The sequence below is a fragment of the Canis lupus genome, chromosome 10 (genome assembly GCF_048164855.1).
Source record: "Canis lupus baileyi chromosome 10, mCanLup2.hap1, whole genome shotgun sequence".
In the NCBI taxonomy this organism is placed as follows: domain Eukaryota; kingdom Metazoa; phylum Chordata; class Mammalia; order Carnivora; family Canidae; genus Canis; species Canis lupus.
The window spans coordinates 7,022,813-7,049,783 of record NC_132847.1 but is presented as its reverse complement, the minus strand read 5'-3'; the positions used below and the strand labels follow the sequence as shown (position 1 = coordinate 7,049,783).

At 41.7% G+C, this 26,971-nt stretch overlaps 1 protein-coding gene across 5 annotated transcripts in view; it reads left to right on the top strand.

Moving 5' to 3' along the window:
- SEMA6A (semaphorin 6A) overlaps window positions 1-26,971 on the top strand; it is a 126,955-nt gene that overhangs the window by 82,163 nt on the left and 17,821 nt on the right. For 3 of the 5 annotated variants that reach the window (XM_072840617.1, XM_072840618.1, XM_072840619.1), the window contains 12 exons: window positions 1,112-1,231; window positions 1,919-2,007; window positions 2,872-3,089; window positions 6,413-6,544; window positions 8,794-8,949; window positions 10,378-10,554; window positions 11,107-11,247; window positions 11,335-11,415; window positions 13,822-13,880; window positions 16,496-16,516; window positions 16,655-16,705; window positions 21,838-22,002. In XM_072840617.1, the coding sequence (XP_072696718.1) occupies window positions 1,112-1,231; window positions 1,919-2,007; window positions 2,872-3,089; window positions 6,413-6,544; window positions 8,794-8,949; window positions 10,378-10,554; window positions 11,107-11,247; window positions 11,335-11,415; window positions 13,822-13,880; window positions 16,496-16,516; window positions 16,655-16,705; window positions 21,838-22,002 (1,410 nt within the window). The remainder of the gene's footprint in view (window positions 1-1,111; window positions 1,232-1,918; window positions 2,008-2,871; window positions 3,090-6,412; window positions 6,545-8,793; window positions 8,950-10,377; window positions 10,555-11,106; window positions 11,248-11,334; window positions 11,416-13,821; window positions 13,881-16,495; window positions 16,517-16,654; window positions 16,706-21,837; window positions 22,003-26,971) is intronic. The other 2 variants (XM_072840620.1, XM_072840621.1) reach the window with 2 other exon arrangements.

Below are 26,971 nucleotides of genomic sequence, written 5' to 3'. Positions count from 1 at the left end.
GCAAGTTTTAGTTATTTTTAGCCCAAAAAGCATACATCCAGAACTTTTCATAGATATGTTTGGATAAACTTTTCTAAAAAATTATTATGCTTATCCCACCAGTGGATGGGCTGAAATAGTACTGTAGTGTACATAAGCCAATTTGACATACAACCGATGGAGGTATGTAACCACTAAAAATGAACCAAGGAAGTATTTTTTATTTTGAACAAAATTACTGTTTCTGTTTCACATACTGCATAGATTTTACTCTTCCAGAAGATCCTATTTGATTATTTGTATGCAGGATGTTTATCAATCGAAGAAAACACCCAAAGTGTTAGGGATTAATCTTCAATGTTCTTCATTCTCTTTTGCCTTAAATAGCTCCCCAACAGCAGGAATTCTCAAACAAAGGCCAGACTGAACAGTGTCACCCCTTTCCCTTTTCTCCTTGCTTTGGCATTTTGAGTGTCAGAGTGTTTTTAGTTTATGACTTTGAAACACTGAAGCAGTTATTTCTTCTTTAAGTACACTGACAGAGCTCAGTGGCTCTCATGACTGATGGAAAGAGAAGAGAAGCAAGTGATTCTCACAATCAAAGCAGCAATTTAGTCAAGTTGTTTTTGTTTTGTTTTGTTTTGCCTATGAAACCCCTTTCTCTGACTCTCCTCACCTGCCCAGGCTAAGGACTCCATCACTTGTGCTCATACTTAGAATTTCTGGTGATACAATCAGTTCCTGTCTTTCCCTGGGCTCTCACCTAATCCAGTTTGCCACAGCGTGGTGGCAGTAGCAGTGTGCAAAGGGCCTTGGCCTTGAAATTCCAGCCAAGGTCCATCTAATCAAGTGAAGCAAACAGCATTTTTCATTTGCCCAGTTCCCTGAGCTGCCGCTGCTTAGAAATTGCCATGCAATTTAAAAATGAAAAATGTTTCATCTCTCAAGATCCTAATTTAAAATGGTTAGGAATGTGGGCCAAGTATTTTCCCAGTGACTCTTGGATTTTTCCCAGTTGTCCTATCTCATTTGCCTGAAGTAGGAAAGCAATCCGGGGGATGTCTCTATTCCCCCACGCCCACTGCCTTGCCTTGCTCCCACCCTGTTCATCTCTTTTCTTTTTTCTTCTAAGATGGAAAACTGTACTCAGCCACAGTGACTGACTTCCTTGCCATCGATGCGGTCATTTACCGGAGTCTTGGAGACAGCCCAACCCTACGGACTGTCAAGCATGATTCCAAGTGGTTGAAAGGTGAACAAACAATTAAGAGAGGGGAGGGGGGTAAGGAGATGTGTATCTTGAGGAAGATTAAGAGTCTGGGCAGACCAGACTATAGTTTCATTTTAGTAATGGCTTCTGACAGACAGGAAGGTGGAAATGGCATCTTTTGCCTCAACTGATTTATTTACCTCCCCCCTTTCACTTCCCATGGGTTTCTGGAGACCTAACACAACTACCGATACCACTACAGCAGAATACACTACATTCATCTTCCCTGCCTGAAGCTCTCGTTCCAGAGCCTGACATGCCAAGAACTGAACATTTCTTTCATGGAGGGGAAGAGGGGACTGGAAGTGGGGGGGAGCAGGAAAAAAGCTATTCACGACCCCATAGGAGTCAGGGTTCACAAGGGGGAGATGCATACCAAACCTTTTCTGTAATACGGTCATTCTGTTGGAGAAAATAAAATTACAGATACATGAAAATTCATTTATTCTTCATTGTTCATTGCAACCACTTCTGAAAGACAGACTGTATAGGCTCGAACGCCTTCTGGAATCATCAGCACTTGCAGGTGTGGTCATTAGAAATGGTTTGTGTCCACCCCATGTCTAATGGACCTACACTTTTAATTAATATCATGTCTCTGGTTGCAACTGATTTGAAGTTCTTTTCACTCTGTGATGTGTCCCCAATTAAAGTGCCGTTTGCCCACAGAACCGTACTTTGTCCAAGCAGTGGATTACGGAGACTATATCTACTTCTTCTTCAGGGAGATAGCAGTGGAGTACAACACCATGGGAAAGGTAAGAGGGGTGGACGTTTCACTTGGAGCAATGTCGTTATGAATGACCTTGACAGAAGAACTATAAGTCTAGCCACAAGGTCATCATTTTGAGAAGATTCTGCCAAAAACTGGTGGCCATGAGCACTGTGCTGCCTCAGAGCCCTGTGAGCTTTTGCAGAACAATCCTAGACCCCAGGGAACCTCTGACATGTTTCTACTGAAAATGTAATGACAGAGGTTTGTTTGGTTGATTTCATACTGAGTTTCAAGGATCTTGAGATGTGGTTTCCAGATATACTCATTGTTGGTTTTTTTCCTCTCTTTTTAATTCAGTTTTTTTCATGGAAGGAGCATAAATATGCAGTACCTTTGAGCAAACTGAGAGTCTTGATTGTCTTTATTGCAAAAAGCGATACCACACTTAACGGGATGTCCACTTCAGTTATTTTTACCAGAGTGGATCAAGGTCACAAAGTTGGAGGGCACAAATTCATTGTCAGGGTGGCTTGCAGGGTTAGAAGAATTCAGAGTATGAGATTCAGGCCCAGAGGCAGCCAGTGAGGATGGCAGAGATGGCGCATACAAAGTGTGCTTTTGTTTGAGGAAATAAAAAGCTAAGCAGTCTGTATGGAAATGAGTTTATCTGGCTGGGAGCTGATCCCCTGAAGGATTTATGGCTCTGTATTAAATGCCACAGCCTTATCTTTCAAAACATGCTGTTCCAATGAGTCTCCCCCCACCCCCGCCTCTTTTTTTTTTTTTTTTTGCTACTAATTTTAGAAACATGGGATTAAATGAAGCACCTTGTTGTTGTATTTCTGTTTCTACGAAGATCTCTCAAAGTGAGCGTATTTCATTTTCCCTGTGTGTCTTTCTTCCGCAGGTAGTCTTCCCGAGAGTGGCTCAGGTTTGTAAGAATGACATGGGAGGGTCTCAGAGAGTCCTGGAAAAACAGTGGACGTCTTTCCTAAAGGCTCGCCTGAACTGCTCAGTTCCTGGAGACTCTCATTTTTATTTCAACATCCTCCAGGCGGTCACAGATGTGATTCACATCAATGGCCGTGATGTTGTCCTGGCAACCTTTTCCACACCTTATAACAGGTAACCATGCCCTAGCTGTGCTGACCTCGCTGGGCCTTCCCAGCTTCCTTTGCCCAAGGGATTCTCTCCTAATACGCAAGATTTACAACTAATGCAAAAAAACCTGCTGCTAGCTATTTGTGGCTAAAAAGCACTTAACACTGCCATTTCATCAACAAATTAACAATCGGTTTTAAGCATTATTAGATTAGGATTTTAGGGGGATGTAATCAGATAAATTATAACAATATCTGCTATTTATATACCTGGCGTGTGAACATGTCTTGTGTGTTATTTCTAAATCTCTCCAGTAATATTGAAAACTGTTGCCCTCTTTTTATACTTAAGAAAACTAAACTCATTTATAGTACCTGGTCCAGCCAGTCAGGAGACGGAAGAGGCACGGTTAGAACTCAAGAGTGCTTCTCCTTCCTCGTCAAGGTCATCTGGCGTTCTGTTTGTCTTTTACTATTTCTTTGACTGGATCTACAACTTTTGAAGTAAAAGCACTGAACATTTATTTAGAGGCTACAGGGTGAAATGTAGGGTTCAGATGGTGCAAGTCCACGGTGCATCCCACCGGAGGGGCCTGGAGCCAGGACCCCCCTACCACCACTGACTCTGGGGGGGCCTGCATGAGGATGTAGAAGTTGTTGAATGCTGAACCTAGAAATCTGAGTGTCAGCCTGTTCATTCCTCTGCTTGTGTTTATTTAAACAAAGACTGAGTAACCAAATGACATACTAAAAGTCGTTTCTGGAGCAGCAGAAATGTGTGGAGATTGAAAAATAAGAGGAAGGCAGGCATTAAATTCCCCAGTACTGAGCTTCCCTAAACTCAGTGTAATTGGACATGGTCATGAAATCTAAAAACATATACTTCATTCTTATTCTTGGGGAGAACTTTGGGTGTTCTATATTCTCTTCCTCTGGGCATACACTGTTTGGGTCTGGATTATACTTTTTATCAAGACTTTTACAAACCCCATGAGCATCTAGATGACAGGCACCTGCGTGATGAGAGTGGAAGATACCCGTAGAAAGAAATGCTTAAGATGCAGGGAGAGTCTGAAACAGAACACGGCCAAAGGAGGCACTAACGTTCCTCAGTTATCTGGAGGACAGGAGTCAAGAGCTCTCCACTAAAGATACGTGAAAATATGAATCCATGTTGCAACAAGAAGTATTCAGTCCCATCTAAGTGGGCTTTAACCATCCGCAGGGATTTTCAGCCTTGAGAATAGAAAAGATACAAAAATCCAGGCCGTGACTGTTCATACTTTGGAACCCAAGTATCTAGGATTGTTTAAAAAGAATACTGTCTTGGTACATGGGAATGCAGGGCTAGAAGAATTTCAGGATACAGTTCTAGTTTGTTTTGGGGAAAGTGGTTTGAGGATGAGTTGCTCTGTAATTACAAGACAGTAGTAGATTCTTGTACATTATAATCTTTTCTTGAATATTCTAGATACTCTTTTCTTAAGAGATCCCTAGGAAGCACCCAATTAGTACATGCTGAGGCAGTCTCAGGAATCTTATTTGTTCAGTAAAATCAGAAAATGATGAAAATGCACATAACCCATTTTCATCTATAAATTAGAGTCCATCTCTGGTTTTACTGGCTCTGGTTTCATCTTTAACACCTCATCCTCTATACATGTGTCTTGAGCTGAGAGCCTATGTTATTTATTGAGCATTTACTGCTGGAGATTAGGGATTCCATAAATATATGCTGAAGGAACAGAAGGTGGGAAGAAAGGATGGATGAAGGAAAGATGAACAGAAGGTGGGAGGGAGTAAAGGAAGGAAGGAAGAAGAAAGGATTTCACAAGTGATTCTGACCTTGGGAAGATTATCAAACTCTACAGTGACTTTAGTTATTATGAGGTGCCTCATAAAATACTTTAGTATCTATCCTATTTGTCATAATATTTAAAGCAAATATGCATACCTGTTACTTTTAGGAAAGGGAGATGTGAAGAGAGTCTTTGCTAGGCTCTGAGATTCCAAAACCAACAGGGATCACTGTCTTATCTATTCAATTCCTTGCACAATGTATACATAGTCTACATATTTGAAAATTCATCCCGCCACCTTGTTTTAAACGAGCTTTCTAATCCTCTCCCTAATTCTTGCTTTATTAGTAATACTTCACTAACTGTGTTATGAAATTAAAGATGGCATAAAATTCCCCTCATCACTTATGAAGTGATTTCCATATCCTTTCAATGTTTGCAAAATCAATACTAAATCATCTCTCTGCCCTGGACGATGTTGACATGCTGCAAAGTGCCCCTTCCTTGCCCTGGATGCTCCTGCCCATGCAATGGCCCACTACCTCAAAGCCTGGTGAAAACTCTTGGCCAGACAGTGCCCGCAGTTTATATGATCAAAATCAAAGAACAACCATACTTAGAAACAAACATGGGTTCTAAGAGTGAACCCAGATGAATGAATAATTCATGCTTTCTCTCCACTGATGAAAATAAAAATCCCAAAGTCCTTCCATGAGTACCAGAGAAGGATGTAATTACAGAGATTACCACTATTATTATTATTTAGCACTTAATAGGGCACTTTATTTACAAAATGTTGGTACTTTAGAGATTTAAGTTGTTTAGTCTGATGCAAATAAATAGGATATAATAATTGAAATGGGCTGTGAGGAACCTAAAACAAGCGTGCTTTTCCCGATGCGTGCACTCTCACTTCCAGAGTCCCGGCTGGAGAAACCAAATCCAAGGAAGCAATATAGGAACACTTTTACTTCGAATGTGCACCAGTATTAGAGATGGCAAAATGTTTTCCAAAGATTTTATCTTTGGGTTAGTGACTGAAAATTCAAGGAGTTTATGAACATTCTAAACCACTAATTATAAACAAATGCGGTTCCAAAGGCAACAGAAACACGAAGAGGTTTTTTTATCTATGACTTTGCTATTAAGCAGTCCTTTCTTTAAATCCACTGACGTAGGGACACCTGGGTGGCTCAGTGGTTGGGTGTCTGCCTTTGGCTCAGGGCGTAATCCTGGAGTCTCAGGATCAAGTCCCACATCGGGCTCCCCTCCAGGAGCCTGCTTCTCCCTTTGCCTGCATCTCTGCCTCTCTCTGTGTCTCATGAATAAATAATTTAAATTAAAAAATAAATAAATAAAACCACTGATGCAAACGTGAGTCAGAGAAACATTCACTGGAATATACTAGGATCCCTTACATCTATAGAGATCAGGGTGTGAACTTTAAGTTTCCAAAGCCCCTAATAGGAAAGTTGCTTTGGAGTGTGTTTTCCAAGCTGCATACCTAGTAACTTCTGTGACAGTAACACTGTGAAATGTTATGTCCTAGCATCCCTGGATCTGCGGTCTGTGCCTATGACATGCTTGACATTGCCAATGTTTTCACTGGGAGGTTCAAAGAACAGAAGTCTCCAGATTCCACTTGGACACCAGTTCCTGATGAACGAGTGCCCAAGCCCAGGTATGTGTAAATATTTATATGGCTATTCTGAACCGTGAGAAATGAGCAGCTTGGTCCTCTGATGGTAACGTATTAAAGAACTGCACACCAGCACCTTCCACGGGGCCACAGAGATACAAATCCTGGAACAACAGAAAGCCCTATGAGGCCATTTGCCTTCATCCCCTTAACCAAAACTCAGAGTTACCTATAGTTCTATTCAAAACAATGACACTCTAGTCTTCTACTTACCTCCATCCCAGGGGCTTGGCCAACGTAATCATAGGAAGATGGGAAGCATCTTGTCCAGCCCTGCTGGTGTTTAGTTGAGAAAACAGAGGCCCGGAGAGTGAGAATGTGTATTGTGGAAGTTTGGAGACTTGAATAGATTATTTCCACTGCTCCACCCTGCTTCCCCGTCCCTCATACAGAGACCCATGTCCTTATACCCTAATAAAATGTGAAATATAAATGGTGATCCCTGGATTCTGTAACCAGGATGGATCAGAGCTGGGTCCAGGACTCCAGGGTGGGGGCAGGTAGAGACCAATGGGCACAGTGAACCATCAAGTTTTCTCTACTCTACCAAATTTTAGTCTGTTGTGGATCCAGACAGGGTCCACATCCTTCTACCAACATGTGCCCCAGAATCGCTTTCATGGGAAACCGGCTGTCCCAGGACAATGCAGAGACCTCTTGGTCCTGTGTGACCTCCATGAAATCTTCACACTAAACCAGCAAATTCATTCTCTTTCAGTGGGACAGAATGAAACTCCCCCCACCCCCGTCCCTGTGCCTGCCCTCCTCATGTGGCATGCACTGTGTACTCCCACTAGAGCCCTTGCCATTGAAGTGCTATGGAAACCTCCCTGTGGGGCCAGCTTCCTCCACTGCATTTGTGGACTTCTGCAAAGAAGCCCAATATCTTAACTTTTTGGTCTCCAACCTCCTCCTCCAACCCCCAGTCCCCCACACAAAACAGCCCAGTTTGTTTAACTGAACTGACTTCGATAATGTGAACCACTGTATCCGGGGTGGGCAGCGGGTGGGGGGGAGCCTCTATGGTTCATCCGTCTTCATTATCTGAATTATCTGCTGTGTGTATATACTCTGCTACTCACGGAGAGCAGACTAGGTGCAAAAAAGCACACTATGGCAACCTCAGAGAGGGTCTTTACAAGTCACTACCTGGAAATGTTAACTACTTTTTAGAATAGCGGGAAGGGGGTTAAGCTTGAGGAATGGAGTTCAGGGCGTACTTACAGCACATGTCTCCCTTGCTGTGTAAAGACATGTGTCCATCAGCTATCCCCATGACACATACTTTGACTTTCTTTTTTTTTTTTTTTTTTTGTACATACTTTGACTTTCTAATAGTGGTAACATGTTTCTCTCCATCCTTCCACATGCTTCCTCATTCCTCTCACCAACATTAGGAGGCTTTCATGGAGCTGGCTTGTTTCATGCCATAGAGTGATGTGTATGTGAGGCCAGACCATGCCAGTGTTAGCAGGGTCCAGTTTACTCTCCTGGACCAGCAGGCAGGGCCGGGGTGTGCACAGGATTGTTGTCGATGTTGCCGTGAGCTGACCTTACTAGACTGTCCCTTGACTCCTGAAACCATAGAACTGTTTGTAGAAATGAATTTCCACTGTCATTGTTCAGAAATAAAGAAATGACCTTTGTGGAGAGACTCTTCAGTGTAATTGGCCTTTCATACCTGCCCAAATCAAAGAAAAACAAAAACAATAAAAATGAAACCCATCGGTTCTCTGACCCCCAGGTAATAAGAGATGGTTACAGTGAGTCTTGCTGGTATATGGACTGGCTCGTGGCTTTCTGAACGCCTTTGTTTTCTGCATTTGTGCAAAAGTTAGCTGCGTTCTCTCCTTTTGCACAGCAAATGCCTCGAGAGACTTCTAGCAGGGTTTGTGGACAGGTAGAGTAGACTCTGGCACCTGTGCAAAGCACATACTTCGCCACTTATTTTAAGCTCCGTCACTGTTTATGGGTTTTGTTTGTGCTTCTGGGCGGAAGCCAAGCTGCCCCCGGCTGAGGCTGAAATGCCCTGGCTGGAGCTTCTTTATGGAATGAGGAGTCGGCTGGGAGAAAAGCTAAGCATATTTTGTTTGGTGGCATTCTGCATTGTTCAACTTCCTCTTCTCAGCCTACGGTATATTTTCCCTCCTGCCAGATGCTTAGGGAAGCAGTTCGTTCAAAGAACTTGCCAGAAGGCATGAAAAAAGCTCCTTCGCTTTGTTTCTTTTTAGGCCAGGTTGCTGTGCTGGCTCGTCGTCCTTAGAAAAATACACAACCTCCAATGAGTTTCCTGATGATACCCTGAACTTCATCAAAACACACCCACTCATGGATGAGGCTGTGCCTTCTGTCATCAACAGGCCATGGTTCCTCAGGACGATGGTCAGGTGGGTGTCAAGCAAATCACGTCCTAAATGGATTTTTCCCCACTCCATCTCAATGCTCACAGAACCTATCAGTGGATTGTGATTTAAAATGTCACAAACATCTTCTGTTATCCTGGGCATTGAGTCAGCTATGAAATGCTGGCCAGTTGGGTGCCTGCCACAAAACCCCCATAACCACATTCCCAGTGAGAAGAGTTCTGATATTTTCAGGCTAATTGGACACATGCCAATAATTAGAGGTAACGAAGATAATCTCCTTCCGGTTTAGAGTCTTCTATAGAAAAGCAGTGAAGGAGAACCAATCGATGGATTTGGATACCTGTTTGGTTGGATATGGTTGCAGAAACATGCTCCAGATTCCATCCAAGCACACCCCTGGGTTGTTGGTTGTCAAACAAACCAGGGATGAATGCAACATTTGCATAAGTATGCTAGTGTGAAGGATTCATACTGTACCATTTGTAATCTGCTGGGATGGCCAGAAGAGAAGGGATAATTGATTAGAAATTTGTGATAGCACTAACTACTCCTTCTTGTATTTATTTAGAGCTTATTTCCAAACAATTCAACGGGATTTCCCAAGTACCCTCCTATTGCAGTAATCATCAAACAAAATGTTATTCAACTTTACCACCATTTTTAAGCGGTGACTTTATTGGAAGATCTTAAAGTACTATAATGGCTCTTACCCATAAGATGGAAACTGTGGTATATAACTTGTAGGATGGTCCATGTTTTCTGGTTTCTGCCAAGGTGCTTGGCACAGACAAGGCATTCGTGGAGTGGTGAACAGCTGAGAGATACCCGAGAAAGATGATGCCCAATAGAACTTATCGTAGGCATGTGACAAGACTGCTGCCCTTCGTCTATGGCTCTAAATGGACCTCGTTTGGCTTGCACATCCTCCTATTTATCAAGAGGCTATCAGCACTCCACCTTCCCATCCTTCAGTACTCTCAGCCCCTCTATATTCACTTGGAAAGCTTTCCAATCTGACATTTTTTTGACGAGGCTTTGCGCCTCAGAGGAAGAGTACAGAAAACTGGTAGCTGCTGCTTTTCTTTTCAATGTTAAGTGAAATATTAAATGAGTTCAGTTAGTGTTTCTTCTCCTCTTCCTGGGAGACCTCAGCCTTTCCTTGCTGCTCATGGAAGAGATCATTGCTGAGTGGTTTCAGATGGTTATGGCTGTCTATTTGTTATGTGACTTGGCCTCCACAAATACATACCTCCTTTCCTCCCCTTGGAGCCATACTAATGCTCTGCATGTGGAAATGAAGGACCAGAACAGCTTGAGAACATTATCTATATGCATATATTTTTCTTGAAGTTATTACTAGAGAGCTATGTCACAATGTTTGAAGTGGAAAAGGGGACCCTTTAATGACAGACCAACAAAGAGATAAAAACTGTGATCCTGTCATTTTAGATACCGCCTGACCAAAATTGCGGTGGACACTGCTGCTGGGCCATATCAGAATCACACTGTGGTTTTCCTGGGATCAGAGAAGGGAATCATCTTGAAGTTCTTGGCCAGGATAGGAAACAGTGGTTTCCTAAATGACAGCCTTTTCCTGGAGGAGATGAGCGTTTATAATCCAGAAAAGTACGTAGAATATTTGGCTGTTTCTTAGTAATTATTTGTTGTTATGATCCTTTTCATTCAGAGAAAATCTGATGACAGCAGACTTCAGTTTCAGGCATTTTTAGGTGACTTTTAACATTATTTGTAAAAAAATTTTAATATATAAAAGGCATTATGTTCTGCTCGACAATAATGTGTGTGCTTATATAGATACACACATGTGGGGGAGTGGAGGACACCTTAGAGGATGTCTCATCTTTAGTGAGATGAGATTAAGCTATCCTCTCATGGGGGATGCCTGGGTGGCTCAGGGGTTGCGCATCTGCCTTAGGCTCAGGTTATGATCCCAGAGTCAGGGGATTGAGTCCCACATCAGGCTCCCCACCGGGAACCTGCTCTCCCATTGCCTATGTCTCTGCCTTTCTCTATGTGTCTCTTATGAATAAATAAATAAAATATTTTTAAAAAAGCTATCACCTCGTGGGCTGGAAGGCAGGGTGGGAGGAGGTGGCAGGAAAGTGAGAACAGACTCTAGAGAGACTATGAATGCTATTACCCTGCCTTATAAATTAGGTGCAGCTATGATGGAGTAGAGGACAAGAGGATTATGGGCATGCAACTGGACAAAGCAAGCAGCTCTCTGTATGTTGCATTCTCCACCTGCGTGATAAAGCTTCCCCTTGGCCGGTGTGAACGACACGGGAAGTGTAAAAAGTATGTATTTGGCCTCACTGAACATTAGGAAGTCCCCACTGCTTAGAAAGGAGTCCTGGGTAGCTCACTGTCATGTTCTTCCTGCAGAACCTGTATCGCCTCCAGAGACCCATACTGTGGGTGGGTAAAGGAAGCAGGTTCCTGTGCCCATCTGTCACCCAGCAGCAGGTAAGGAGCCTGAGGTGTGTAAGTGTAAAGTGGCCTTTGGCTGCTATGCATCCTAGACGTATTTAACTGTGCTCTCATACACCACTGCCACCGAGCCTTCTGTGCACAAACCTCATCAATGGAGCTGCCAGCCATTCTCCTTCCTTTTCCCATTTCATAGAACACCCCGACATCGCATGTGGCAGATTTCCAATTGATTAATCATCCATCCCCAGACTGATTAAAAACACAGAGCAAAGAAACACAGTGGGCTTCTAAGTATTCCCTGGAGAGAGGGACAAGAAGGTGCACGCCTTGATCACTACAGTGTAAGAACAGCCGAGAAAAGGGGGCAGTAGGGTACCAATTAGATTAGTGCTGTGGTTTGTCTGGCCATAGCAAAACTGGCTTCTCTAATTGACCATGTAGGGCTGAGGAGAGATCACAGAGTATTTGTTAAGCACTGCATTTGTACTGCAAGTGTGGTGTATGCATCCAATAAACCATTCTCCTGCACTGAAGAACAGTTGACCCTATTACTCATTAGGGAGTCAATCAATTCATGGCAGTTCTCCAGCAGATCATAGCTGATCAGATCAGTCTATCATGCCCATGATTTTGGTGCTAAAAATTGTTACCTCAGCTTTTAAATGCTGAGATGACATTAGTTAAAAGGTTCCTTTTCGTTTTTACTTCAGTGGATAGGAAATCCAGCGCACGTCCTTGACAAGCTACGGCAACTCAAGGAAGGTGCCATATGGCAGCACAGTTCCGAGCCATTCCTTCAACATCCCCAGATCCAAGAGGGCAAAGAATTGTCTTGGCATCTCTCTGAGCCTCCTCTCCTATTATAGAATAGCTAGACAGGCAGGAGGGCAAATCTGATGACCACCACATGCATAATTTGAGGGAAAAGTATTCCCACAGACATAGCTCATGACAACTCTAAAGTCTCACCTGGAAATCTGACTAATGCAAAGGGTTGACTCACTATATATTATTATATCAGCTTTACAAGTAGCAATGTTGACATACTAGTGTTAGAGCTTTGCCTCTTTTCATGAGAACCCTTGAAGCGAAGGAGTGAGGATCACATACCGCATTGACGGAAGCTAAGAAATGACCTGTCTCCTTTCTATAGTCAAGGTGTGACCGAAGGTAATAAGACTGACTTTTAAAAATCATTTTTAAGTCAGGGTGCCTGTTCAGCTCAGTTGGTTTAGTGTCTGCCTTCAGCTCAGGTCATGATCTCAGGGCCCTGGGATCGAGCCCCACATCGGGTTCCAGGAATCTGCTTCTCCCTCTCCCTCTGTACCCCCTACTTGTGATTTCTCTGTAATGCATAAATAAAAAATAAAAAATAAATGACTTTTAAGTCAACATGTGAACTCCAAAATTGTTTTCTTAAGGATCCACATATATATTTCATTGCTCCAAACATGCGGCCCTCTCCTTGGAAAATTGCCTTCTGGGCCTGATGGAGGGTGGCTTTTACTACCACTGAAAGCCTTTATCCTTTTTATATAAATTTGATTTTTAACAGAAACAACACTGGAAAACAAACGTGGTGAATTATTAGATCAAGGTGTAACTTTCCAGATAGTTTTCCTAAATGGTCCATAAAATAAAATCTAAAGGCAATTGCAAAATAAAGTTTTAATGATCCTGTGAGAAACAGCATGAAGCTCCCCCCAAAAAGGACAGTCCTCTGAATGATTCCAATGCGTTTATTTTAAAAATCAACGTAGGTATATTAAGATTGGTCTTGTTAAACAGCCTGTACAGCCCAATGGTAACTAAGTAGACTTGAAAGAAAAGTTAGCATGTAGAGCAGGAGGGCAGTGTGGCAGTCACAGGGCCACAGAGTCTCAGGTGGTCTCAGCACAATGCACCATCACGTCCGAGCCCCTCGAGCATGCTACATGCCCACCAGCCATTTGTTCCTTTGAACACTTTGTTATACAGGTTATTTCTAAGCAAAAAAACAAATCAACGTCTGGGAAGGCAGTTCTGGGAGTCAAAGGAAAAGTAGAGAGGAAGAGACTTTTTTAAAAAAAATATAGACTTCTATATCAACTTATAAAGAGTTAGGCTAACATCCAAACTTTTTAAATGTTTAAATGTTTGAGCATTTCTTATGCTCAAAGAATCCGTAAAAGAAAGATATAAATAATCCGCAAACTAATTAGCTCCCTGAATAATATCGGAATTAACTGCTTAAACCATGGCTTCTCTTCGGAGAGGCACATAAGACTCATTTCTCTAAACTTACGAGAGAAATTTTCCAGCTGTTATCTACTTTTTCTTGCACCTGCCATTTAGTTTATCAAACTGTGTTCATTTCTTTAGTTAAACTTCAGACTCATTCTGGAGTAATGACTTGTGTTATTGAATTTGTTTCTTCCCCCTGCCTTTTTTTTTTTTAAGATTGACATTTGAACAGGACATAGAACGTGGCAATACAGATGGCCTGGGAGACTGTCACAGTAAGTAAAGCTTTGTATCCATGCTCATCTTTGTGCAAGGATCTTTTTATCGGATGGCCTAGAAACATTACCTCACATGTGGAACTAGGTGCAGCTGGCATTAAGACAGGCAGAAGTAACAGAAATCATCTTCTAAATATCAAATAAAGAAAACTGTGTTTGAAAGCCAGTGTCATCAGTGCTGTTGCTATAAATGCTGGCACCTATTTCCTTGTTACAATGCCATGGAACCAATTCACTCTTAGAGGATATTAATTATAGCAGAGCAGTACGTTAGATCAGCATTTCCATTAAAAAACTGGTTTTGTTGTTTTAAAAAAATGTGTTATTACACCATAATTTTTAGCCAAATAATAAGAAGATTGATTGCTGTACTCTAGCTTTTTAATTGAATGGGAGTGTTTTGTTCTTCTTGAACATATCGACTAATAAAAGTAATTATTTTTAATTAGATTTATGTCTATTACCATTTGCCGTAGAAAAAGATTTCAGGAAGAACCCACTAAGTACAAGATGACTCAAAATAACCCTTTTTATAGAAATTAACCTATTATGCTTGCTTCGGAGTTCATTTCAAAAGTTATTAAATGGTAACATTTTAGTTCTAACTTCGTATAAAAGATCCTGGTCAGACATTTGTCCAGTTGTCCTATGATCTGATTAACATGGATATTCTCCTTAAAATGTTTATTAATGCCAATTTAGAGAATAATGCCATTCTTTTGGAAAATATGTAGTTTGAAGTGTTTTAAGCATTACATATGATGAATTCCAGGAAGCTTAGACTCAAAAAGGCACGCAAAAAATAGCTCCTAAGGGACTGGAACAGCATTACTCTGATATCTAATTCCATAATGAAAATCATGGATTCGGGAAGCCTGGGTGGCTCAGCGGTTTAGTGCCGCCTTCAGCCCAGGGCCTGATCCTGGAGACCCAGGATCGAGTCCCACGTCAGGCTCCCTGCATGGAGCCTGCTTCTCCCTCTGCCTGTGTCTCTGCCTCTCTCGCATACGCTCTGTGTCTCTCATGAATGAATGAATGAATAAATAAATAAATAAATAAATATATTTATCTATCTTAAAAAAAAAAGAAAATCATGGATTAAACTCTCAATCTTTGCCATGAGTACTGAAATTTCAAACTCTAAGGTACCATTCAATTTCCTACCTTACCTTTTTTTGGAGATCAAATATAATCAGATAAAGAGGGCAACAGGTAGCCTCATCTCGTAATTCTTCGCTTTCTTTTTTTGTTTGCAAATATTACATATTGGCAAAAGCTTATTAGGGCTTCAAACACCTAATGTATGAGTTAAGAAATCCACAGAGGAGATGGTGTCATCACCAAAAGACCTGTGTTCCTTGTGTGCAGTGAAACAGTTTGATGTTTGATCAGTGGATCTTAAATCATGTTAATCATGTTGGTGCCTTATGGCTCCATTTTCAGAGAAACAAGTTCTGGTTTGTGTGTGCAAACTTAATTAGCTGACTTCAATGAATAATATTCTTCCTATTTTAATGATTTGGAAGCCTGGGCATCTGTAGAAAATAGGGGGGTCAATTGGGACCGAGTAACTAAACACATGAAAAATGTGAAAATGGTTGTTCCCGTCTCTATCACATGTCCACGACACCAGTGGCATCACACTACATGTGTTTTTGGGCAAAGGAACATAGGAAAGCCTCCATATCTAACACAGGCCCCAAGCCAGTGAATTACTCTTCAATCTCAGGGGTCAAGTCTTAGTGCTTTCATGTGTTACCTAACCTTGAACTCCACCCCTGGTGAAGCACTAAGGGCCTGGCTTAGGGCAGGAGGGTACAACTGACCCTCTGTTGCCTTTCCTAGTGGCTTTTCTGCTCTCTGTGCTCTCACTGGAGCATGACCTATTTCTGTTAGACATACCTATTCACATAAAAGCATTCAGAGGATTTAGAGAGTTGGTGCACAGTGACTTTTGCACAGGATTTTAAGGGAAAATGAGGAAATAGGCAAGAGTCTGTGTCAAGAGACTGAGGAGCAAGCTGAATGAACCAGTGATCTGACCCAGACTCACTGTACACACACATACACACACACATGTGTATGTGTGTGTGTGTTGCCTAAATTTGTGTGTGATTGTTTTTATTTTGGTTTTTAATTTCCTAACTAAAACTTCTGCTGAGTTCAGAACACTGTGATACCGGACCGTTCCCCACAGGATGGTTGAGAGGATGAAGTAAAAGAGAATGTAAAGAAAAGTGTTTTGTAAGTGTGGTCCAGGTGTCACTTATTTTACCCATATATACATCCCTCTAGAGAGTAAAGCCTAAATTCCCAGAGTCACATATAATTGCAGTTCCCATCCCTTCTACTACCTCTTGCCTTTTCTCTGAATCTTGGCGACAAAAACAGTGACTGTGAGGAAACTTCACTCAGGGAAGAGATAGGAGGGTGTGAAATCGGACCCAATATAAAGCATCTTGTGTTACAAGCAGAAATTAAAAAGCACTTACTTAGTACCAGGGATCATATGTTAGCATAATTCTGTATTAGCTCATTCCTACTTATTATGTAAGTCACACTAAGCAGAGTGTTCAACATTAAGTAACCTTCTCCTCCCTTTTGTCTTCCAGATTCCTTCGTGGCTCTGAATGGTAAGGAAGAAATTACTCATAATTTAAAATCGATGGAAATCTATGTGGGAAACCCTGTTTCACTAATCCTCTTGAGTATTTTCAAACCTTAGGTTTCTTTTTTAATTAATTTTTTTATCCTCATTATTTTTTTTATAGACATTTCAACTCCTCTTCCAGATCATGAAATGTCTTACAACACAGTATATGGTCAGTTTGCGGATTTTTTTTTCTTTTTTTCTTTTTTTTTTTTTTTTTTTGGTAATTTCAAGCCACTCATCCTGTGGTAGTTTATAGTTTTCATCCCTAAACATCATGGACCAGATTCCTTGTTACTTCAGGGTACCAATTCACTAAAATTATTTATCAGTTTCATGATGCTTCAAAAATTACTGCCTGTGAGAAATAATTGACATATGAGGCTGGTTCCTACATTTTTAATCCACATAACATGAAATTCGCCAACCTTAGGGAATTTAGTGAATATATTTAATGAGTTCTTGAGAGAGAAGAAATCGCTCTTGGACATAAGTATATCCAAGATAAAAGAATAGTGCTTAGAAGTAGTAGACCATAGCTCTTAACTGATACAGTACCATTCCCTAAAACGCTGACTTTCAGGGCAATGCCCTCTGCAGGGGAAAAAAAATCTATACAGCATGCAGATACCAGTTCTCTTGAGGCAAACCCTTCCAACATCACATGAAAATTAGCCATCGAAATTTAAGTTCACAAAGAGTATGAATATTTAGACATATTTGCAGTGAGAGTTCTTCAGAATGTATACAAGGAAGTGTGACGCAGTGGAGATGATGTGCAAACAGGATTTATCCCATTGTTCCTGCCCTGAAATACAGGCACTACATTAAACAAAGCCATAAAGTCCATAAACAGAATATTCTGAGCCCTTGATAAGAAAAGTTGAAATGTAGTTGATTTCAAGTGTTCCATTGCTGTTTCTCAGAGTTTCCCTAAATGTTTATAGGGTAAACTATTCATGTGTTATTTTTTAAATATGAAAAACACGTGTGATGGCAGATTTAAGTTTTGTTTTGGAATGAGGACTAAGAGTTTCACTGATGCACAAATATTTTATAGCTTTTGTGTTATAAAAATATGTAACAGTGACAATTCCAGGACAGTCTTTAAATGTAGAGAAAGGAAGAGAAAAAAAGGAAAGAAAAGTAAGCAAGGCAAGTTTAGGATTCAAAGAAGTAGTTCAAGGTGGCTGCAAATAAATGTGTTTACTAGCTCTACGGAAACGCTTGCTCCCTGTGTCTAATTTGTAGAAATAAAAAGCCTCTTTGGAAGTCCCAAAGACTATGCGGGCCTGAGTGAGCTGGGCGGATGTAGGAAACAACTTCTGGCTTCTCCTGACTGTGCCCCTGGTGAAGGGCGGCGATGTAGAGCAGATGGGCCCCCGGAATTCATCCACTTTTAGTCTCATCGATGACGCAAGGCAGATGTCATCTAGCTTAGCTCACCCTTCAGAAGGAGAATCCACTTAGCATCTGCTCTCCTCCACTATCATACTTTGCAATCATTTCCTATAATTGAATAATCTTTACCAGAGACTGAGGAATTCAGATCTTAAATCTAATTGAACCTCCCCAGCATTCATCAACTGGACTAAGACCAATTTTAACTCCCAGGTAATTTCTCATATGGAAAGAATAATTAAACGATGGGATGCTTTTTATGAACACAAATCACCTTCCAATCTGTGGATCTCTCCTATTTCCTTTACAAAGGGAAAGGAAATTATTCATTCCTCCATATTAACATTTTAAGGGATAATGCCTGTTTGCCTTCAGCTCTTGATCAGTGGCTTCTGGGATGAAACTGAAGAGGAGTGAAAATTGTCTTTTCAACTAATGATCCTGTCCGTTTTAGGCTAAGTCTGTCCAGTATGAGGTGCTTAGATGATTGATCACCAAAATAAGAAATGGTCCAGACACTACTTACAAAAACATAGGAGACTTTCTTTTCACAAACTAGTCCAAGAGATGCTTATTTTGGAGTTAAAAAACCTAGAATAGACTTATTTCACTCAGCAGATATGTGTTGAGTGCCTACTAGGATACGGGGATTTGGACTACGCACATTGTATTTCTACCATCAAAGGAAAGACCAGATTGAGCATGGATATAGACTAGGAAGCCAACCACAAAGTCCAAAACGCACCCACTGTTCCTAGCTGTGTCCTTTGCATGTCCTCCTAAAATGTTCAGTGGCTGAGTGCAAGCTCATAGAGAAAGCCTTAAAACTTGAACTGCCTAACTCAGAAAAAGGAATCATTAAAATAAACCATACACTCTCTCTTCTTGGTGAAAGTAGTAGTTACATCCCAAGAACCCCTTTTTAGTGAATTGGACCCTGTTTCCTCTCTCCCTCCCTCTCTCTGTCTCGTATTGATTTAGTGTTTCTTGTTTTATGTCTAATTGGCTACAATCACTGTTAATAGGTAATAGTGGGTTGAAGGGTCTCTAACCTCTGGAATCACAGACTTGTAGATATAGAGAAACGATATGATGCATATTAAAGTTAACTTCTAAAATCTATTTCTTTGCATATTATAAGAATAGTACATCAGAGGCACCTGGCTGGCTCAGTCAGTACATTGTACGACTCTCAATATCAGGGTCATGAGTTCCAGCCCGACATTGGATGGAAAGATTGATTACTTAAAAAAATAAAAAAAAAGAATACATCATAAGCTCCAGTGATTAAAACATGACCTTTCATAAGTCATTAACAGACAAAATCCTAGGCTCTGAATCTACTGACCTATAATACCATATCCACAAATAAATGCCTATTTTTGCATCATTGCTTTGGTTAGAAGTGATTTGAAGAAGAGAAATGATTTCCTTGTAACATATTTTAAGGTTGGAGAAATAGTAATATAATATACCTCTTTGAATTCAAACTAAGGACTACTACTTTATGGTGCTCTTACAAAGCAGTTCTAAAATTTTTGAGAATCAAGTATTGCTTTCTCTGTCTGATTCACCAGTGACACGTGTTGCCTATCCTCAAGCATAAGTTTAAAAGAATACAAACCTCATGCTGCTCAATTTTTTCTTTAATTTTGAGTACATCAGATGCATGGTTTCTCTAGATTTACATATAGAAAAAGGGGATGTGGTGGGTATTAGACTAACACTTCAGCAATAGGAAGGAGCTGATTTCTCACATTTGTGTAAAGCATTTTCCTACCTAACTACCATCTGGTCCACATTAATTTCCTCTCATAGCCATAGCTTTCCATTACCAATGAGTTTTCCATGTATTTGCAGCATATGGTCCAGGAAATCTTTTGACGGAGAATGTGCCCCTTAGGCATATATTTCCCCTAGATTATCGTATTAAGAAATGTTCTCCCTAAGCCATACTTAGGGCATTACCATAAAATTGCCCCTTGAACACAGTTAAATTGAAAGTACTCAAAATGCATATCAATTCAGGTAAAAGAAATTCTTGCTACTTGGAGAAAAGAGTTTTGTTTTGTTTTTTCATTCTCCCCTTTCTAACTCCCTACAAAACAATTTCTAATAGTTTGCTTATGCTGGGTGCTGAATTCTCTGTTAGGCTGACCATATATTGCCTAAGAGCAGTGTAGACTTCAGGAGTAGAAAACAGGGGCTATGATTTAGACCTCGATATAAGCAAAAAAGAAGTCAAAAAATTCTGCATTTCCAAGTCCCGCTTAGTTTTCCTACTCCTGTTCTCTTATCAGTATTCTAAGATGAGCTGTGAAACCCAGAAATGAAAGAACAGAAAGTCTAGAATGCAAACGTTCTTTAGTTTTAAATGAACATGTTCTTAACAATTGGATATAAACCCAACTATGTGCAACAAAGCCAATGTTTGAAGCTGAGAGGAGGCCAAACAAACTCTACATAGAAAGAGGTTTCTTAAATGTTACCAAAGTTCTGTGGTGGCATTTATGAGTGATGCTTCCACAGAAATCATTATAATTTAAGTGAGCCACTTGGCTCGTTTGCTTTTTCTCATTGTCTTCTTTACATATGTTATCTGTTATGGGCAGTACTGAAGTCTCCTGGAAACCCAACTTCTTATAGTAACTGTGATAAAGAAGATTGCAGTGCATTGTTCATCATAATCTTTCTGGTCACCAGTATTTTATTTATCACATACATGGTGATCACAGCCCAAGGTTTGAGCCATTTGTGAATCTGTCCTACTTTCTACCAGAGGCGCTGATCACATATTCACAGTAGTTGCCTTGATGTCTTTTCAAACATTGTCCAAGAGGTGGCTATAGGTAAGAGGGTTTAATAGGCCAAAGATTCTACTTGGAAATCAGGGAGAAGTTAAATTTTATTTCTACCAGAGAAAACAGGTAGTGGGGCTTCTTTAACTCACTGTGACAGTTTGCCTCAAAGCACCTGGTGTGACCTGTACTTAACCCTCTGGAATGATGAAAGGAAAGCTCGGGAATGTGTTCTCAGGAAGTATTCGGAGTTTCTACTGTAACTCCCAGCCTGGCCATTCTTTTCTTGTGGTAGGCTGTAGGCCCCTCTGGGTCTCAAAAAGCTATCCCTTTCTAACCTGAATCACATCAGACTGCGTGGCCTCAAGAACAAACTCTCCCAAGAATGAGTCACGAAATCATGAAACTGACTTTGCAGAAGGCACAGCCATGGCAACAAGGGGCAGTTGAGGCTGTCATTCCAGGGAAGCGGTGCTGTGAGTAGCTCCCTTTAGAAAGCAGTCACTTCTTCTAGAAATGGTCAACCTGTGAAGTTGAGTTGAAGCTGAAAACTAGACACCCCATCCATGAGAAAGGCTCCAGGAGAAGGGCTCAGGACAGCTGAGCTGTTGCTACAGGCAAGAAGCTCATCCACTACCATAAACCAGCCCCATCAGTCACAAAGGGTGTCCTCCAGAATGGACACATCTTGCCTTTAGTGGTGCTAGGGGAATGCCAAAGAAGGGACACTACTATTTCTTGAGCATGAGCTGTGTGTCAGACACTGCTGAGTACTTTTCACCATTATGTCACTCTATCCTCTCCACACGGGGAGGTAAGTGACATCACCCCCCATGTTGTGCACAAGGAAATACAAGTCCCAGAGAGATTAAGTGAATCTCCCAGGCTCACCCAGCAAGCAGCAGAGATACGATCTGGCCCTTCATCCTCTACCTGCAGGCGCAGGGAGTCTTCTGCTGAGCCTCAGTACCCAAGCTTGTTATTTCTAGAGCAGTCTCCTTTCAGTCTTACAGCCAGCTTGGGTGTCCACCTCCTGGCCTCCGAGCAAAGGGAATGTGGGGGTCTCCAGCGATGTTTTCCCTAACTGTATTTGTGATGAAAACAGGGCACTCCAGTTCCCTTTTGCCCAGCACCACCACGTCAGATGCGGCGGCTCAAGAGGGGTATGAGTCTAGGGCAGGAATGCTGGACTGGAAGGATCTGCTCGATTCACCTGACAGCACAGACTCTTTGGGGGCGGTGTCTTCCCGTAATCACCAAGACAAGAAGGGTAAGGCCTTGGAAATGCCTCTTCCTCTGGGGGGAGAGGGAGGGGAAAGTGAGGAGGACTGTGTAACTGCTTCCAGCTGAATCGTAGCAGTGTTTAAGGATCCTCCAACACACCCTGATTGAAAGCTTCTCAGAAAAGACTGCCATCCAATCCTCTGTGCGAGGCTGGATCCAAAATTATTCCCCGATCAAGGAGAAACCACACAAAACAAATAACACATCTCTGAGCCTCCTCCATCCAAAAGAGGTGCGGCTTGGCCCAAAGCAGATCCCTCCACTCGTCTGAGCTCACTCTGTGAATCTGGGTCCTCTCTTCCCATTCCGCAGCGGGATGGAACGCAGTGCGCTTGGCATGCACACGTAACCCATGGGAAGGCCCGTTTAATGAGTGAATGGAGCAATCGCAGGGCAGAGTCTTTTCTGGCTGGTGGCGTCCCTCACTCACGCATGGTGCTGAATTTGAATAGAGCCGTGGTCCTGCGATGTACTGTAACTGCCCTTTGAGGACAACAGCTAAAACAAAAAATATGTTATTTAATCAAGCAGAATTGCTATGCATTTAAAACGGAAAGGAAGCTGCGCTCAATGAAAGGGACTCTACTGTGAACTGTCCTAAATTCTCCCCTGCTTTCTTTGCTCAACTAGAGACAGGAAATGTCCTCTCTTTTCTCGCCAGTAGCTGCTTCTGGTAACACATCCTACTTTAGTTGCAGCTGCGACCGAAGAGGCCTTTACTTGTCCAGAAAACAGTCTTGTAAATCAGAGACTGAAAAGCCCAGTTATGTTGAGAGCTGTTTCCCCTCATTCAGAATTGTTTACTTCTATATGTTTTCAAGGGTTTCATCCAAGCAGGGGTGTGAGTCTCGAGGGCAGACCAGCCACAGTGACCCTTGGGGGCCAGTCTCTGGTCGTGGCCCCCACACCCCTCACCCCCCACTCAGGGTTTTCTATATACATATTTCCATCTTTACTTTGAGAGAATGTTTGCCAGGCAGACGCATGGGCCAGATTTTCACCCTTTTTTGGTGACTCCCCTCCGGAGAGCGCCGTACGCTCTGCTGCTCTGTGCGCCAAGCCACAATGCGAAGTGTCGCCCTTTCAACTTGTCCTTGAGCACGTCCCCTCAGAAATCAATTTGATATTCCCTCGTGACTTCTCATTCATATTCCCCACCCTGAATCTTAAGAAGAGTGGCTTTTGTCTCCGCAGCCTCCTGAAGGTGGAGGCACTCCCATTCTTTCCATTCCGAGAAAGCACCAGGCTCATCGGTGTTGGGACAGAACTCTCAGGGCAGGCCACAAGCCCTGCCCCGCATGTGCCATTATTTGTTATGTGTGGCTCCAGACCTCAGATGGGTTGTCTTGGCCGAGTTCTCAAGAAGAGATGGCTCCGTAAAATCCCTCTGTGTTTGCCCACTGTAACCTTCTGAAAAACCAAACAGCTTTTCCAGTAAAGCATTAGCTATGTCAACCAAATCTCTAGCTGTTGGTTACAATCATTTTCTCTTCACTTCACGGAGACGGGTGGCATGAATCTTTTCCAACCGTTAACTCCCCCAAGGGATGGAGGTTATCAAAGAGTCCAATTAACACTTTGACAGATCATTTGAAAATTCAGCATCGTTCATCCTCTTGGGTCTTATTATGAATATTGACAAAGCTGGAAGCAGTCTACAAATTGTCAAACAATGGTGGCAGAGGTGATTGCATGGGTGTTTAACATGATCACTGTTCTTGTGCTATTAACTCCTTGCCTTGCCCTGTCAAATTCGAGTTTGGTTTTTGGCGATTGATCGTGTATTTGATGGGGCAATGACAATGGGTTGTTATGCCGAAAATTTTTCAAAAAAAAAAAAAATGTAGCTTGATGTTCCTGTTACCATGATTTTTATGATTTTAATTTCCATTTTGCTTTGAATTGTTTTTCTGTTTACTGTTCATGATTTATTTTCAACTTCTGTTCTGTTTTGCTAAGCGCTGTGTGGTATGACTTGGTGATGGCGTTATTCTGTTGGAAAAGTCTTGTTTCTTTTCTGACTCATTACAATGTCCCCTAACTTAGCCCGATCTGTGATCTCCTCGCTTCTTTTCATTTCCTGATGTGGGTGCCTTAATGATGTCACATCCGTGCGTACAGCATCTCCCGGGATGTGAGAGTTTCGTGGGTTTTGCAAGGGCCTCTGGCGGGTGCTCTTTTCACTGGGTCGATTGTCTCATGGGAATGTGACATTTGTGTGCCCCGGCTTTAGGAGCTAAATATACTCTGGAATTGTTTCTAAAATATCACACATTTCCCCACTAAGCAGAAAATGTGTCCCGCTCACCAGCTAGCTGAGGAGGAGTCAAGTGCCCCATGCCTTTTTTATTTTGGCTGCAGAATAAAAGGCCAGTGAGCCAAGGAGCCCACAGCTCTGCCCTGCAGATTGGCAGGACACCACTGGGCTGACCCTACTTTTTTCCCACCACAGCCTCCAAACAGCCCTGCATTTCCAGAGTATGTTTGCTTGCCTTTTTCTTTCTTTTCCTCGCTGTGTCTTTCGTCTTTATTTAATCCTGTGCGTCCCTCATATTCTGTCAAAGCACCAATCCTCACCTTGCAATCTAACCCCCTTCTGCTACCATTGTTCTCAGCCTCCCCCTTGCAAAATAATAGACCCAAGCCCTCTGCCCTTCTGTGGAATGTTCCAAGGCTCTTTCCTTCTACACTGTGAGTAGCATTCGGATGCTGTGTGTACATATACAGTCATACTAACAAAGCCTGAGAAGGGGCCTGTAAGGCTCACAGAAGCATTATCACCGAAAATGAAGCAATTTTCTCTCTCAGTAACTGGCCTTGCCCTTCATTACCCTACTGGCCTTGTCTAATGTCTCTTGTCCTTGCTGCTTTTCTTTAAAATTGCCTGATATCTTTCAAGCCCTAGATTCATTAGTAAAAACACAGCCAACCGCTCTGTTTTATCTCTGGGTCCCTAGATGTCTGGAGCCTCCAGAGCCAGCCCTTTAATCACCAAGTTGATAAATTGGATGCAGCCCTGGCTACTTCTTTCTTGGTTTTGCCACATTTAAAAATATATATTATTTATTCATCCTATAACTATTGAGGTGGTAATGAGTAGTTACAAAGAGGCTCTAATTACATATGAATAAGAAAGAAAATCCACTTTATTTTTAGATCTGGCTTGTCTCCCCCCACCTCCCTTCCCACAGCAAAAGAAATAAGAGCTTTCTTTTTTAGCTTAAGCAATACTGAAAATTAATAGCCACTCCTGTGCCTCTTGTTTCTGACCAAAAGTAATAATACCATAAAACCTGATTTCCAAGAAGACTGCAAGATATGTGAGGAAATTAGCCATGTACTGATCTGCCAAGAGAGCTGTGTAGCATAAATATAAAATGTAAATGCTGACCGCTGCTGTTAGGACACAAGAATAAATCAGAACACAAGAAAATCCCCTACTTCAGACTTTATAGAGTCCTTGCGAGCTGTCAGAAAACAGATAAAATAGTCAATATATACAAAGATGTTCTCATTTGATTGGAAATGCCAGCGTTGTAGTATGCTTATATATTTTGGGAAATCTTTAAAGTAAGATATTATCAATTACATCTAGTCAAGTGGATATACTCATTACAGACAAGAAAAAGATGTAGAAACAGAATTTAAATTAGAGATCAAATGAATAATTTAAACTAAAACATACAGTAAATGTTGAATATATTTTAATCAATGTACAAGCTATTTGTGTAAGCAATTTTTACTTTGGGAAATAATATTGCAGTAAGATTCATAAGGCCTGTAAAGTATGGTGATGAGTATGTTCTCTGTATTTCATAACAATCCTGAACAGAAGTTTCCAGATGATAGAGTTAATCAATGATTCCTCTAACACTATGTAGCCTACAACAGTAGGGCCTCCCTGTAGGACAGGTGGTTCCTTACGTGACAGGATTTAGACAGCAAGGGATATCACGGCCTTCAAGAATACTGAACCCTGTGCTGCAAGGTCAGGGCTTTTTCATTTCTCTTCCAGTCTTCTTGGTTATGTCGAGGGGCAAGTCCCAGTTTGGTGCTTTATGATTAAGAACTCCCTTCACTTGCTATTATCCCACTCTGACAAGAAGAGACAGGCTTCAGACTGGGGGCTTTGCCATATAGCTGGAACTAGGTGGACATTAATGCTGTTTGCTTTCAGTTATTTTTTTATGGTTACCTTTTTCCCCCATTGATGATAGTGACATAAGGTTTCTGCTTGAAATGCATTTTAAAGGTAACTTAAATAAAATACTAAGTAAATGCAAATGCAGGAAGTGTTACAAGGGTATAAAATTATTAGGTAAAATGCCTTGGTATCACTAAAACTGTGGTATTGGCAGCTGAATGACCAAAGTTTGGGTTACTTTGGCTTAGAGCAATTATAGGAGTCCAATGAGGATTAAACTACTACCAAAACATCGCTTCTGGCATTTGGAAGAACAAGATTCATAACTGCCACGCTCCTGTTGGCTGGGCTCTGAGGGTTGCAATGAGATGATCTAGTGCTCTTCTGATATCTCCTCCCCTGGTGAGCTTTGTGACTGGGGATGAGAAGTTTGATCAAGTGGGAGTTTAGAGAAAAATGGATTTAGACTAGAGGGAAACTACTCATTCTAGTCTTGTTAAGCATCTGGTGAGGTTTTTCTCAGCAGTGAGAACCCAAGTATACCTGTAGCCCTATTATTTCCCAGCCTGTGGCCTAGGCAGGTGTTCCGTCAGCATTCCTGCTGCCTGTCTACTTTTCCGTTTCCGAACGGACTCGTGATAACAGTGTGTTCCTCTGACCTGGCGGTAACCTGCACTTGACCCTTTTTGCCCTTTGCTCTCATTCAAACTCTACCTATTTTGAGTCTCAAACCCTTAGAACCAGGCTTAACTCATTAACAAGCTGAGAAACCCAATTTTAGGTGAGCACCGTAGATCAGGGAGCCTGGCTC